General features: G+C 37.6%; 1 protein-coding gene across 1 annotated transcript in view; it reads left to right on the forward strand.

The window, feature by feature from the left end:
• The window catches only part of LOC123878179 (pleckstrin homology-like domain family B member 2), an 81,468-nt gene that overhangs the window by 15,232 nt on the left and 48,999 nt on the right, over window positions 1-17,237 (forward strand). Inside the window, exon 2 of the mRNA XM_045925287.1 lies at window positions 5,697-5,875. Coding sequence (XP_045781243.1) covers window positions 5,802-5,875 — 74 coding nt within the window. The 5' untranslated portion in view covers window positions 5,697-5,801. The remainder of the gene's footprint in view (window positions 1-5,696; window positions 5,876-17,237) is intronic.

The following is a 17,237-nucleotide window of genomic DNA, read 5'->3' on the forward strand; positions in this document are numbered from 1 at the left end:
TCCGGACTTGGGACGCTCAGCATCAAACTCCGACTCCGGATCTGAAAAATAGTCCGATTTTCAAGCTCCAATCCACACCTGGCGCCATAGTTTGTGACCTCTCTAGCGCAGTGGTGAGCGTTGTGGTCTTGTTAGTGGGCGGTCCCGGGGTGTTTCCTGGCAAGGGAAATTTTATAATTTCTAAATTTTCTCTGGTCTGGCGTTGTGGGAGGCCACGGCCTACTGGTTATACCTATATAAATATTAAACGCTAGTCTATTAATAGACAGATTTATTTACTATCCATTATGAGCGACCTTTGTACCAGAATCGTATTGGCCTGGTTCTTAGAACTACACATCTAAGTAGGTGGAGTGTTTGCATTGATGTTTAGCTAATAAACATGTAGGGCTGCCTCTTGTCTCTACACACTCTAAACTTATCTGTCTTTTACCTTTTCAATGCTCTGGAAAAATAAAGAACAGTGCATGAATTGTGAATTTTTCTTTCTTAAAAAATATCTTTCTCCCACGGGATCACATAGACAAACTTAGTTAATTTATTCTCAGATATTTATTTTATTACATGGCAACCCTATTGAATGAGTTAACGCAATGTTTACAATAGAATAGACTGCAATTGAGGCTGTCGGGGAAAAAGTGGCATAACTCAAATGTAACTAAAATTGATCGCGCCAGTGGTGCGAGACTAAACACTAAATTGTCTGATGGTTTTGTATTTCCTACTATCTATTAATGGTTGCCTGATGCCCATGTAACATACATAAGGCAATGTTGGATGATAAATATACGTTTGTGTATATATAATGTTTTGTGAATAAATAGACCTATACTAGTTTTCAACAGTGGTGTTATACCAATGTAAGCGTTTGCTCTTTTCAAGGATTCGTTTTAGAATATTAACCTGCAATCCTGCGCGTTGCTGGAGCGAGCTGCAAGTCAGAGCCCCGCGCTTTTATCAAATAAATAATGTTCGATTGTGTAATATGCATTTTTCAGGAGCATAATTTTAATAATTTTTTTAAGGCTTCTGTAATAGGTAAGTCTAATATTGATTGCGGAATTTTGTTATAAAAGATGACACTCATTCTAACTTTGTAATAAGTGTTAATTTTTCACTAGAGAAAATTAAGGTTTAAGTGTTTTATATATGTATTATCTATTATTTAAGTATGACATTGGCACCGATTCTGTTGTCTTTCTCTAAACTAAATTTAGAGTATCTACATCCTTCCCTTTTTAATATTGCTAAAACAGGATGGAACATGAATTTTAAATTTAAAGACTCTAAATTTTAGTGCACGCTACAAATTTAAACAATAGGCTCGCGACTGGCAGCTAAAGTCACGAGGTTTGATAGCTCTAAACTAAATTTAAAACTCTCAAACTGTGTCCATCCCTTTCATATTATATTAGTAGGAAGAGGATACGAATACTCTAAAATTTATTTGCCAACAGAATCAGTACCAATGTATGTTTCCATAAAATAAATAAATTAAATTTCCACATATGACTTTTGAACTCTCTTGAGGTGCAACCTCATTATGGTTTTTACATTCTAATTTGCCTATTATATAGATTTACTCTATTTTTTATAATCGTTTACTTAAACATTTTGAGTTAGGTCAGTTTTGCAAATTAGTCAAACAGAACGCGATGGTGCGAAATGTACTGTTATGTAACACCCGTATCAATTGTGCCGACGTAATTGTATCGCATCGGTTGCGTGAGAAGAAATGTGTCGCGTACAAGGTTACCTCACTGTGTTTTTGCTCAAAACGAAATGAAGGCTATCATTTTAGAAGCAGCATCTTTATGTCCTGCAGTACAACTTCTTCTGTTCCATTCATCATTATCATCATCAATATTTTTTAAACTATTACGTTATTAGCATTAGGTCTTATTAGGTATAGTTACATAACTTCTGCCCAATAAAATGAAATGTTACAACAAATTAAAAGAATGCTACACAATTAAAAATAAAAAGATGCCAATGGTTAAATTTAACCACAGTTAAAATAATAGTTCAACAAAATTTAACAAATAGGGTTTATCATTAAAAAAAAATCCATTCCATTGTATCCCGTAAGGGGTTGCTATTCTGCGGTTTACTCAAGTTTAAAAAAGGTATAAGTAAATAAAATCGTGCAATATTTTTGGTACCGTGAATAAAAACTAAACGATTAGGAAATCTTTTATCGCCAACAAACTGACCCAACACTTTGACGAGAGTGATATTATTTAAATAAATTCATTTAAAAAAGGATCACTTTCTTCAATAACTAAAGTTTCAGTTCTGATTTTGAGAACGTCAATTTGGACTGAGGTCACTACCTTACTAAATGTTACCAAACAATGACCTAAGTCCAAATTACAGTGTTGTAATTTGGTATAGGTGAGTGGTGAGCAATTAAGACCCATTCGATAATAACATCGCGTCAGTAATTACAACTGTTAACACTAAATTGTGTAAGGCATTAGTTCGTTGATTGTGTTGGTGGGAATTCGTGTCAAGTGCAGAAGGTTAATTAGGTTACTCATTACCAGTCCTTTTTTTTTAAATACTACTAGTTTATCTTAGTGTATTATTAAGTAAATGATATCGCAACGTCGTCCGCGTCGATTTAAGTTTTTTTTAAATCCCCTAGTAACTCTGCTTTCCGGGATAAAAAAATTGCATATGTCTATTTCCGGGACGCAAGCTACCTCTGTACCAAAATGTATATAAATCGATTAAACGGATGGGTCTTTGAGAATCCCGTGGGAATTCTTCGATTTTCCGGGATAAAAAGTAGTCTAAGTCCGTCCCCGGGATGTAAGGTAATTCTGTGCCTCGTCAAAATCGGTTAAACTGTTGGGCCGTGAAAAGCTAGCAGACAGACATACATACACCCTTTCACATTTATAATATTAGTATGGATTAGTAAGGGCTTTTACTGGAGTGATTCTTTTAACTGTGTGTGCTTTAATTAGTTCATAGATTAAATTTTATAAGGTCCTTAAGTAGAGTTGTCTCCTTTATTAGTTTTTATTTTTACTCCATCCCAGTTTTACATGAATTTTGACTTGAGTCATTATTATATGAATCCGTTCGATAATAAAATCGCGCCAGTCGGAACTGCTGAGTAGTTAATTGCACTAATTGTTGTGTGAGGCTGTTTACCCACTCCATTCGTGGATTGTACAGGTGAGAATTGTGTCAAGTGTAGAAGGTTAGGTTAGTTAGTTGCGTCGATTGTATAATTAATTACGTATAAGTTTTAATGTCTTAGTTTCAATAGATTTTGCCTTAGGTCATTTTCACTAGTTATACGTGAATAAATTTTAAATTGAAAAACAAAACTTTACTTACCTTTTATCTAATTCACTATCTAATTTTCAGTCGAGTTTTAGTTTTTGATTTAATGCGGTCGCTCCAAATTGTCCGTCCACTTAAACCGTTAATTAACCAAAATTGAATGTGACAGCAGTAACCCCCATGCCTCGGTAAGCAGTATGGATATTGGGTAATAGAAACTCATGCGATCTAAATTAGAATTTATGTCCTTTTCAATTGTTAAATTAAATGATAGATAGATGGCCCATATATCTATCTATCTATCGTTTAATTGAAAATCTCATAAAGATTTTTAAATTGGTGTTCCATATTTTCCATGGCGGCAGTTTAGTGAGTTAGCAGAGTGTAGCTATCTAAGGTCTAAAGTCTGTAGTTCAGTTTAGCCGTTAAGAAATATCAGGTGACGAATATACACTGACATAAATACTTACCCTGATCTACCCCGCCTGTAATTATAATCTCATTAGAAATATTGAGATGTAAAAAACGTAATTACAATATCATTATACCTACATACAAACAATTATCTGGGGAGAAAAACCACGACACTTATAGGTTAATTGATGTTATTACTAAATAATTACTATCATGTAGCTTAATAACTTAATACACTGAAATATCCTTAAACTAACTGACTCACTCCAGCTGCGCTCGAGTAAAATTTTTGAAAATCACATCTGTGTTTGGTCTGGTGGGAGGCTACGGCCGTGGCTAGTTACCATCCTACCGGCAAAACCGAGCCGCCAAGCGATTTAGCGTTTCGCTACGATGCCGTGTAGAGACCGATAAGGGTTTTGGGTTTAATAAAACTGCCATAGTTCCAAGTTAGCCCGCTTCCATCTTCGACTGCATCATCACTTACCACCAGGTGAGATTGCAGTCAAGAGTTAACTTGTAATAAAATAAAAAATCGGCCAAGTGCGAGTAGGACTTTCACAGGAAGGGTTCCGTACCATCGTACAAGAAATAATACTCTTTTTCTGCACGTCAACAATTTTGAAGTTTTAGTATTTTTTGTTATAGCGGCAACAGAAACACATTCTGTGAAAATTTCAGGTCTCTACCTATTATGGTTCATGAGATATAGCCCGCTGACGGACAGACGGACAGCGGAGTCTTAGTAATAGAGTCCCGTTGGCACCCGGCGGGCACGGAGCCCTAAAACAGCCGCAAACGGCGTGACCATAATAACATCACACTAATATTATAAAGGAGAAAGTGTGTGTGTGTGTGTGTGTGTGTGTGTGTGTGTGTGTGTGTGTGTGTGTGTGTGTGTGTGTGTGTGTCTGTGTGTGTGTGTGTGTATGTTTGTTACTCCTTCACGCAAAAACTACTGGACGGATTGGGCTGAAATTTAGAATGGAGATAGATTATACCCTGGATTAGCACATAGGCTACTTTTTATCCCGGAAAATCAAAGAGTTCCCACGGGAATTTTAAAAACCTATATCCACGCGAACGAAGTCGCGGGTATCAGCTAGTTAGGAGTATAAATGTGACGATAATGAATACACTTTAAAACAAAACCACGTGACGTGGTATCCACTTCGCATTCGATTAACTGTATACTGTAGGCTGAGAGATGGTGGACTATTTGTTTGGAGCGTTAGAATATTAGATTATTGTGTAATTCAAAAAAAAAAAAAACTCTAAATCATTTTTATTCAAAGCAGGTAGTTAAGTAACCTTTTGATGGTTAGAATTGTTAGATTTGTAAGATGGTGGTGATAAATAATTACGTAAACTTAAAATTAAAGTTACGAGTTAAATTCAATGGTTTGATTTGAACGGCGGTGGTAGTATACCTTGTAATTTTCCTTAGTTGACTTAAAAGATAAACGAATCGCAGAACCTTCCCGGATACAAGCGAAACAACGCGATTTGCCTCGCGCTGACCTGCTGGAGTTCAGATAAGGAAAAATAGATTATACCTAATTTAATGGACATTGACTTGACCAACAATGTTTGCGTAAAGTTTGTTTCACAGAAAGAAGTCCGCTCCTTTAACCGTTTAGCTATCGAGGCTATTTAACTCTGCTCAGAGATTCTATGCAGGGTGACGTTACCTAGATCGAGTCAATTTTACACACTTTGTGCACATTTCTTGTGTGTGTGTGTGTGTGTGTGTGTGTGTGTGTGTGTGTGTGTGTGTGTGTGTGTGTGTGTGTGCGTGTGTGTGTGTGTGTGCACATTTTTTTGTAATGAAAAATCAGATCCTGTATAAAATACTTCCGAAAAATAATCACAGGCTCCAAGTCTATTACGTAACGGAATTAAACAAACCAACTTCCTTTCCTTTCCCATAATATTATACAGCCAGTTTCGCGTACCGAATTTTAATTTGGAACTGTTTGTTTCAGACGATGATCCCGATTGGCTGCCGGCGGGGCCGCGATGGCGCGACGTCTTCTCTGATTGGTGGACGGTAGCGTCACGCGAGCGACAGCGGCTGTGATTGGTGCACGATGTCCGGGCTTCCCAACAGGGGTGATGACGCCATCAATGGAGTCGATGTGCGAGAGCAAGGAAGCGCTTTGAGGTCAGTGAAGATACTTTGATTCGGAGTGTTCAAAGGGTCAAATGAAGTCATATTATGAATGTCATAAAGCAGCAAAAAACCTGGCGTTCGTTGCGTTTAGTGTACGCAGTATCGTAGGTAGGTATGCGCGTTGCGTTCATACGCATTACGCACCAAGAAACCAAGCTATTTTAAATCCATGCGGACAAAAACGCAAGCAAAGCTAGTTTTAGGTACAGAAATATATAAATGAGAGAAGAAAACGCATTTTATACACAAAACAGATACAAATCGTAGTTCCGAGCGACTCTACTCATTTCTCGCTCCGTTGACGCTCTACGGATGCGTTAACCCAACCATGCTACGTTGTTATCCACCTTAACAATCTGGTAATAGGGTTTAAAATAGCGATAAATAGATTTGCTAACTAATCATACCATCGAAATTGAATGTTTTGCTTTGGTAAGCAATCGCAACGTATATTTTGCGCTGGAGAAGTATTTTTAATAATTTGTAAGAATAAGAAATATCCGTTGATTATGAAAATCTTTGAATCTAAGACCTTGAAGACCTTGAGCTCTGGAACTCCGGTTTTTGTGTGACTCTGGAAATTCGACTCTGGAGTTGTGAACATAACCGGAGTTTCGATTTAAAGAAAAATGTCGAGCTTTTTCCGCCGTTTCATATGCAGTTCAGAGTCTTCATAAGTCGTACATATGAAATAGAGCAAAAATATTCAATTTTATCAATGGAAAACATTTAAAAAAATTGAAAAGAAAAATGATAGATTATTTTGCCAGATTGTGAAATAAGTTTCCTTTTCATTTTTCTAACTGATTTATTTTATTTCCTGCTTCTACTTTATTTAACATTCATTTTTTTAAGCGCAAAAAATATCTATATCAAATTAAACGCATTATTTAATCACATCATTTTTTTAATGACGCTTTGAAACTCCGGTTCACCGGAGTTGGAACGCTGAGCATCGATCTCCGGAGTAGAAAAATAGTCCAAATTTCAAGCCCTAACTGCCAGTTTCGGGTACGCAACCTTGAAAATAGTGTCAAATCAGCGACGACAAGGCTTTACCCCGTCTATACCTACGTGGTATTCTGAATTTTGGATGTGCCGTATGAACTATTCAGAATTCAGAAAGCAAATAATGGCGCCGATCCTGTTGTCTTTCTCTAAACTAAATGAAGAGTCTGATCTGCATCTTTTTTTTTAATATTGCTAAAAAGGACGAACATGAATTTTACATTTAAAGACTCTAAATAGTGCACACTACTAACAATAGGCTCGCGACTGGCAGCTAGTCACGAGGTATGACAGCTCTAAATTACACTGTCAAACTATGTCTCTCCTTTTCATATCACATTGGTAAGAAGAGGATGCGAATACTCTAAAATTTAGTTCTGCTCAGAATTAGTGAGTTAGTGTTGAGTGAAGGAAAATATCTACCTACCTATGTAGAGTTATGTAATCGATGGCTAAGTAATGTTGAAACAATGTTGTACAAAATCTGCTGCAGTTTACGTCACACGGCCTTGGGGCTATTGAAACACAAATTGCGAATGCCTAGCCTGTTACTAGTTTATGGTCTTTACATACAAAGATTTGGAATGACAGACAGACATGTTGTGGTCAACTCGCAGTTAAATGACGCATAAAATTAGGACGTTCGAGCTTAAAAAATATTATCGTTTTCAGGGTTCATGGTGGTTCAGGTGTGGTAACTCTACCACAACATGGAAATGTCTGAACAGGATGTATGCGTATCTATAGAATCCTTACATCATCCCGAGTGACACTGGATATATTTTTTTAGAAAATTTTTTTTTTGGGTTCTATACCAAAATGGAACCCTCACGGTGCGCGACTTTCTCCGTCCATCCGACTGTCTTTGATGTACATATTTTGCCTCAAAAATATGCCATTTTTCCTGTAGTATTAAGCTATTGACGTGGGAATAGTTGTATATAGTAGTAACGTCATAAAAAAAAACGAATTTTGATCTCAACAAGTGTAAATTAAAAATTTTCAACACCCCCGACAAGTAAAGGTTACAGTAACTAGAAAAGAGCTGATAACTTTCAAACGGCTGAACCGATTTCCTTGGACTATTCCGCGCCTACGATCCAAAGTATCTGAGTTTTCCAAAACATCATTTTCAAATAAATAATTATGTATATCTAGGCAACGTCCATCTTGACAGCTTGACATTTGTCAATTAACACTTGAATATTATGAACCTAAGGGTTATCTAAACTTCTTTTCTACAAGAAAACTAGAACAGAGCTGATAACTTTTAAACGGCTGAACCAATTTTTTTGGATTATAGCTAAGAACACTCTCGATCAAGTCACCTTTCAAACAAAAAAAAGTAAATTAAAATCGGTTCATTCGTTTAGGCGCTACGATGCCACAGACAGATACACAGACACACAGATACACACGTCAAACTTATAACACCCCTCTTTTTGGGTCGGGGGTTAAAAACAAACCTCTACAAACAAAGTTAGTTTTGCGGTTCGTAACAAAAGTGATTGTTACCGTTTTATTTTTGTGTAGTGCGGAACCCGCGCTGCGCGAGTCTGACTCGTACTTGCTCGATTTTTTATTTACTTTTTAATTTGTTTTTGACTGAACAGCCGTGTTTTTCATTTTTTTTATTCCAATTTGTTTCCATAATAATGAGGAATGCCCATTTCTTTCATTTGAAAAAACTGCTCAACATTCCATTGGCAGCAAAGCCGCCACATGTGGTCGCTAATCTGCATGCGTAGATACAGTATAATCTCATTGCTACAAGGCCCTACAAGGTTACAACTAGAAGCCTTACACGCGATCTTGTAATGTGACCTTGCCGGGTTCGACTGTCGATGTCGTGCGGATATCGTTACTTCGTTTTGGCGTGACTCGTTGGGAACCCACCCTTATAACTTACTAGTTACTAGCGGATTACCGGCGTGTGCTATACTACTCTTAAAAAACCTTAAAAAAACCATCTTCGCATTATTGCTTTTCTAATGAAACCTGTTTGTGGCACATCGGTTGGATGGTTTACCTAGCCTATAACGTATGTAAGTTATAGACTAGAAACATGTCAATAGTGTCAATGCATGTTGCGATCACACTAATCAGTAATCACACTAACATTACAGGGGCGAAATTTTGTGTGTATTTGTGTACTGTGTATGTTTGTTACTCTTTCACGCAAAAACGGACGGACATTTAGAATGGAGATAGATTATACCGTGGATTAACACAAAGGTTACTTTTTATCCCGGAAAATAAAAGAGTTCCTAGGGGATTTTTAAAAAACCTAAATCCACGCGAACGAAGTGGTGGGCGGGGAAGAAAAAATAAAATACACTTCATACTTTGACGTAAAAGTTTTTCACCTTTTTTACCTGTTGTCTCCCAACCAAAGCCACTCTGATCCAAACTTCATAGTAGCTGATCGTAACTCCCTGTGTTGAAGACAATACGCAGAGAAACTCTCAGCTTTACAGACTCAATAGCTCAACGGTTATAGGAGTGGACTGAATTCCGAAAGGTCGGCGGTTCAAACCCCAGCCGTTGCACTATTGTCGTACCTACTTCTAGCACAAGCTTTACGCTTAGTTGGAGGGGAAAGGGGAATGTTAGTCATGATTAAAAATGGCTAATATTCTTTTAAGAAAAAAAAAAAGCTTTTATTAAATAACGAAGGTCTGACCCTCGCTGATTCTCAGTCCATTATGCCCACAACTTCGTCCAACAAAATTACCAACCCCTATTTTATGCCTCTAAAGGTGCCCACGCACTTGAACTGACGCGCGGCAGTGACGTACGCGCGTCGCGGCTGGAGAGAATATCGTGCGGGGCGCTGACGCGACGCGCAGTTCAGCTGCAGTTCAGTTCGAGTGCGTGGGCACCTTAACGGTGTTTGGAGGCACGTAGTGTCCCAGTGGTGGGTCTGCCGCGGCGGACATCCGCTGGCGGAGTAGCGAGGAGTTGCCGGTTCCTTGTACTCCGTCGTCAGTGCAGCGGTGGGATGGAACTTCGTGAGGTTTTTAGTTGGTAGGAGTCCGACATAACCAGTGGATTTTCCTCACGAGAAAAAAAAGGGTACAATCTATCTTCATTCCAAAGTTGTTTTTGCGTGTAAGAGTAACAAACATACGTGACACACACACACACACAAAACTTTTGCCTGTATAATATTAGTTTGACTATAGATATTACGTATTTATGTTTGTTTCTTTTTAACTAAACGTCAAAGAACGCTGTTCAGATCTCCGCCTTAGAGTAGTTACGATACAGAAGCGGCAATGGTCCGGACATGCGGTTAAATAATAACCACCCGTTTCCGCAGCGTAGTGCGTAATTCGGGAAGTCAACGTACTGCCGCTACCTACCTACGTAACTACTCCACAATTGACAAAATACAACTTAAGGCATTGTTGCACTTTATTAAGAAGATCGTCTAGTTGTAAAGTTTCATACAAGATAAAGTTGAAAACTAAAACTCGACTGCGATCGTCTTAATAAACTCTGAAATATTATAGTAAAATTGTTTTTCTGTCGCTTGGTATATTTTAATGTTGTAGTACATTTATATTTATGAACTTAGAATTTTCTCCTCTTTCATTTGACACCCCACTCGATATAATAGCAAAAAAAAATTTTGGAGACCCTCACTTTTTTTCAAGTAACGTCCGTTAGGTCAGTTTTTTTCGTATAAAATGTAGCCTATGTCACCCGGACCTTTACGACGAATCGATTGAGACCTCATTCATCAAAATCGGCCCAGTAGTTTAGGCGCTACGGTGGAACACATAGAATCTGGATACAAACGTAGAGGTACATACATACATAGACTGCTAAAATCATAACCCTTCCTTTTGGCTTTGCCGCAGTCGGGTAAAAAGCGATAAACACACGACATAGACTAGAAGATAAGTTACATACCACATGTAGGTATTTGTGACAACATTTTGAATGCAGATATAGTATCGATTCCACAGCAGCGAGGCTCGCCAAGTGGTTGGCAGCATTACCCCTTTGGATGCCAAACCAATTTATTTTGCCACTGCAGTAGTCAGGTTGCAGTTCCCTGGTAGAGTGGATCAAATATTATGGCTGGATAAAAACTTAAACAAGCATTTAAACCGCCTTAATCTGTGTTTAAAGTTTAAACCAGATATATTTCTTGTACAAAAGAGAGCCGCGATCAGTAGAGAGCTAGCGATGGGTTCGTTTTTATTATCATTAAATTTAGTGTAGATACGAGTAGATCTATGTCCAGTAGGGGATGTCTATCGGTTGACAATGATAAAAATTGAAATAATTTCAAAACGAAATCAACAAATTCTGTGTCTACTACACGAACCACAGTTCAACTTTAGTGTGAGGTCGTCAGATCACATGTGGGTGGTGGCGAGAGGAAGCCGCTGCACCGACATCAAACACTGTAAATAAACAGTTTGACCGACTGCGCCGACAATTAGTACGAATTGATGCAACTATGGGGCGACGACCTGCGGCTATTCCCGGCTTTGCTCACAGATTAGTTAATTGGACAGACGCGGAGCGTGAAAACTTGAGCAGCAGGGATGCCTAATTATGGAGGAATTTTAATTAAATACTTGTATGTAGTGTAATCGTTGAGCAATGATAGTCGAGTGGTTTTAAGACGTCGGCTTTTTATTCCAATCGTCGTAGTTCGAGAGTGTCAATTTTTTCGATTTATGTGAGTTTTAAGCTTACTTTAACGGTGAAGGAAAACATTGTGAGAAAACCTGTAAGCCTAAGAGTTCTGTATAATGTTCTCAAAGGTGTGTGAAGTCTGCCAATATGTACCAGCGTTGACCAGCGTGGTGGACTATGGTCAAACCCATTTCATTCTGAAGAGGAGACCTGTGCTCACAATATAGTTCATTGAGGCTTAGGCTCATTGAACACCGGTTACTCGGCATAACCTATCCGTTTATTTAATTAGTCTATGACAAATTTTAGCGTGACGAAGGAATGATAGTCAGAAATTAGAATGTGTTTTCGTATATTAACTTTTCTTGTTTTGGCTTTAAATTAATTACTTGGATGTTGGTATTGAAGTTATTATTTTAAGCCCCGATGTTGCAGCGACAAACAGGTAGGCACATGAAATTTAGATTTCATAAATATATGCGACACTTCCATATTGCGAAAATTCTATAGTGCGAAAGTTATTGGTTTGTCCTTCAATCACGCCACAACACACAAACGAGCTGCGGGTCGCACAATGGGGTCGCAACTCGTTTTTGCTTGGAATTTCATATGCAGTATTACTTGATGGCTCCATAAAACACGATTTTCAAAGAATTTTAAATACTTACATAATATCAAAATCCCGGAACCGGTAGATTTGTATTTAAAATTATTTAGGTTTTTTTAGTCATTAATTATTAGATTAGACTAGCCGATGCCCGCGACTTCGCCCGCTTGGATTTAGGTTTTTTCGAAATCCCATGGGAACTCTTTGATTTTCCGGGATAAAAAGTAGCCTATGTGCTGATCCAGGATATTATCTATCTCCATTCTTAATTTTAGACAAATCCGTCCAGTAGTTTTTGCGTGAAGGAGTAACAAACATACACACACACACACACACACAGACACACACCCCACACCACACACACACAAATTTTAGCCTTTATAATATTAGTGTGATAGTGTGATTAGATTTTTAATTGCAAAATTATATATGTACAATGGGTCTTAAAATTATAAAAGTCCAATTACAATCTGCCTCGCAATGGCACGCAATTTTTCACTCGTTACTTTTTTATTAGTATTAAGTCTTATTAAGTATAGACTATATATGAGAAAATGTATAACAAGCCAAAGTGTTACACTAGTGAAGTGTACGTAAATTACTATTATTTATTACTGTTAAAAATTATGAACGCGATTTTTGTTTGAAATAGTGCTTCTAGAAGGCTAATTTTGGTTGTATGTTCGTGTTGTGTTTTGCTGTTAGTAAACAAGTGAGTGAAGCGACGTCGGCGCGCGCGCAGCGCTGACGCGTTTTCTCTGAAAATGAATCAGCCGACATGAAAGCGCTGTCAAGATATCCTATCTATCAGCGTGCTATATATATGATCGAGCAGCCTATCTGCTCGATCATACCTATAGCAGGTTGAAATGGCAGAAACCCCGATCGTCATCTTAACCTGTCGCGGACTGTATGTAGGTATCTTCTTAGTTTTTTTGCGTGACATTAGTAAGTAGTTAGGTATTTTTTGGCTCCATTTTCGTGTATGGGAATCCCCTGAAAAATAATTTCATTGAATTTCTAATTTTATATTTGGTTTTGAGCCCACGTTCTACACCTAATACCAAAATTTCAGGTTTGTGACCCATTTCGTCTACGAGCTAGAGACCTGTGCCACGCGGACAGACAGACAGACAGCATAGTAACATTATAGGGCTTCGTTTTTACACTTTGGGTACGGAATCCTAGAATAAAATCTGTAGGTAGAGCAACTCCTATGCTGATAAACTAATCAGCGAAATGTCAAAAAACCGCCTTTTTCATTACACAGCAAACTATACGGCAGTGGGACCCCTGAGGTACCTGTAACATGCGAGCCAAGTACAAGGCAAATGTAAATAAGAGCATGTTTACGAGTATCAAGGACTCCGAGGCGCTGAGATTAGATAACTTCCTACTCGAATCGCATTAGCACTCGCTTACCATACCGATCCGAGCCTCAATAGCCCAACGGTCAAATCCGAAAGGTCGGCGGTTCAAACCCCACTCGTTGCACTATTGTCGTACCTACTCCTAGCACAAGCTTTACGCTTAGTTGGCGGGGAAAAGGGAATATTGGTTATGATTAGCATGACTAATATTCTTTTACAATAAAATCTGTATCCGTACCTACTCACAATATAAGCAACCTACTATCCATATCCTATACTCTAAAGGAAAAGACTGACTGACTGATCTATCAACGCACAGCTCTAAACTACTGAACAGATCGGGCTGAAATTCGGTATGCAGATAACTATTATGACGTAGAAATCCGCTAAAAAGGATTTTTCAAAACTCAACCTTTAAGGGGGTAAAGTAAAGGTTTAAAATTAGCGTAGTCTACGCGAACAAAGTCGCTGAATAAGCTTATAAATGGTCCATCTATCTATCTGTCAACTTTTTACATATCATCCATCATCCATACACAGAAACCGTTTGCATCCCAGAGACGAACGTGGGCTACTTTGAATCAAATAATATGCATAATTATTCTGAGTAAATACCCATAAACAAGCAAACTTTCAATCGTGCATGATATAATTCTAGTGAGATCGATTTAAGAGGATCATTGTCAACGATCCCCCGTCGATTTCCTACGTATGATATTATTGTTCTCATCTCTATCTGCCCTGGTTCGTGTATTCTCGGTTCCTAGATCGGTGCATTTGTGATAACCAATTCTAATTGCTGTGATTGGCTGAATTTACCATGTTCTTGCTGCGACAGTGAGTTTGAGCCACTAGCGGAACAATGTTAGCCGGTCAGAAATGATTGCAATTAGTCAACCTGTATGACGTCCGTGTTCTGTTTTTGATTACAAAAAAGAAAAAATTGTTGTTGCAATCATCAATTTTAGCAAATAGTGAAAGAGAGTCGGCCAATCAGAGGTCACAACTACCGTCACACTTTCTGTGAAACTATGGCAGTAGGCTTACCGAGTAATGAAAACAATTTTTCATTCTGTAATGTCATGTGGCAAGTAGGGTTGCCACCTGCCTCTTTTTGATTTACAGGCTACCACCATCAAAAATACGGGGTTTAGATTTGAAGAAATTTAAAAATTTGAAGTATTTGAAGAAATAGGCGGTGGTTCTCTCTGAAATGCATGGAAAGCCTATTTAGATATTTCAGTTTATTTGTAAGTTTTGTATTTTTTCTCTGTATGTTGCCGTGTCTTGATTGGTGAACTGTGTTTGCAATGTGATTTTAAATAAAAGATTTATTTATTTAAATAGCTTTTAAAAACTCTAGTTTTGTAAAGCAAAATGTTATACATTTCATGCATACAATCTTTGCATTTTAACTTAAATTTACATTTAACTTGTAATTCCACCTTCACAGTATCAATACTATGGCCGTAGCCAGGAATCGATTTCGGGAGAGGTTTTATCAGGGCCGGAACTGAATCCTGTCATGAGGAAAAAAACATTCGCTCAACTTTATGGGCTAATTACCTGGTTAGTGGAATTTCGCCTTTCAATTTGACAGTGAGATAAAATACAACAATAAAAAAGCGCGAGCGCAGTGAGCGTAAGTGTTTTTGGTTCAATTACAGAAAGAATTAAAGTGAAAGGGAAACGAGTTTAGCCATAGCAAGATTTTATTTTTAAAGCTCCCTATCCATACTAATATTACAAATACGACAGTATATCTATTTGCCTATCTATTTGTTACCCTTTCACGGCCCATCTTCTTTACCAAAATTTTGGTACTTACTATTCAGAGGTAACTTGCATCCCAGACATAAACTTTTTAGCCCGGAAAATCCCCCACGGAATTTTTAAAACTCTAAATTCATGCAAACGAAATTGGGGGGCTTACACCAAGTAATACAAATTCAAAGCGCGAGTAAAGTGAGCGCGAAATGTTTGATATATTTCCAAAAAAAAATTGGTAAGCAAATGCAAGAAATAGTGTAAGTATTATTTTAGGCTTAGGTTTTTGACGGCTTCCCAGGCGCAGTCGCCATTTCTAAATTTCTGGTCTGGTGGGAGGCTTCGGTCATGGCTAGTTATATGGTTAGTATGGCCCTAACGGCCAAGAAATTAGACTGCATCATCACTTACCACTAGAAAAGATTAAAGTCACGGGCTAACTTGTATAAAAAAAGGCTAACATCCTCAAACCAAGCCCCGCCGCCTTGGCTACGACCATGATCAATATCGAGTGGGTTTCGGCTACGCATTGCCGCAAAAGGAAAATATTCTTTCTACTGGACATAACGTCAGTGTTCGGTTTCGCCAGCCAAGTGCGAGTCAGACTCACGCACCGAGGGTTCCGATTCGGGTATTTTTTTCGACATTTTACACGAGAAATCAAAAACTGTTATGCATTAAAAAAAATATGCATAAAAATAAATAAAAATCTGTTTTAGAATGAACAGGTAAAGCCCTTTCATATGATAACCCACTTGATATATGTAGTTATCTTACTTTGAAAATTGAAAATACTAATATTTGTTCATGAACACATGACAGACGGATAGAAGGACAGATGGACAGACGGACAGACGGAAAGACAGACAGACTGATAGACAACGAAGTGATCCTATAAGAGTTTTTTTTGCTTTTGAGTTACGGAACCCTAAAAATATTTAGTTTTATTTGCCCCGTATTTTATTTTCATAATTACCGGTTTCTCTATCCTGACATACGGGGTAACCAGTAAAATACGGGGCCTCTGGCAACCCTATTCGGAAAACACTGTCACATTCAAGTTAATGTCAAATATTTTGTTTTCAATTACAGAAAGCTGCATCAATCATTATTACAATATTTTCTTTGTTGTGATTGGCTGAATTTTTGAGTTTCAGCCAATAAACAGACTGTTTGCCAATTAAACGTCATAACAATATAAATGCCAGAAAGTTTAACCAAATAAAACAAACTTAATGAGAACCTAGTGAGAATGCAAACGGCACACAATTTATAATACATATTATGTTAGTCGTATATAATAGATATTATAGTAGTCGTTCACTTTGGTAATAGTCAGATTTTCATCAGTAAAATTGATATTGGTCGATGTATCGTAAATTATTGTTTCGGTGACAAATATTTTTATTATCTATTTATCTTTGAACAGAATGGAATAGAATGAAATGGAATGGAATACAATGATAAATTTTTATTCCTGTAAACTTTTAGGTAAACTTCAAAGTGTTTTTGGATGGTCAGAAAAATTTACCACTGGTTCGGAATGCCGTTCCTACGTTTTCTAGGGTTTCGTACCTCAAAATGAAAAACGGAACTCTTATAGGATCACTTTGTTGTCTATCTCTCTGTCTGTCGTGTGTGTCAAGAAAACCTCTAGGGTACTTCCCGTTGACTCAAAACCATGAAATTTGGCAGGTAACCTAACTGCGTAATTTTGGATAGTTTTTTTAATCGATAAAGAAAGTTTGCGACATTGTTCAATAAAAAATTTGGATTCCAACTCCTCAATCCTGATGTTGCAGGGGACCTGACTACTAAAGCTAATGGGATTTAAAAAGTGTCGATTATTAATTGATATTGAAGGTATCTATACCAAGTAAACACTTTGTCGTTGACCTCAACCCTGATGCTGTAAGAAATTGCATTCCTAAATCCTGGTGATCCC

The sequence above is a fragment of the Maniola jurtina genome, chromosome 25, assembly GCF_905333055.1.
Source record: "Maniola jurtina chromosome 25, ilManJurt1.1, whole genome shotgun sequence".
Classification (NCBI taxonomy): Eukaryota; Metazoa; Arthropoda; class Insecta; order Lepidoptera; family Nymphalidae; genus Maniola; species Maniola jurtina.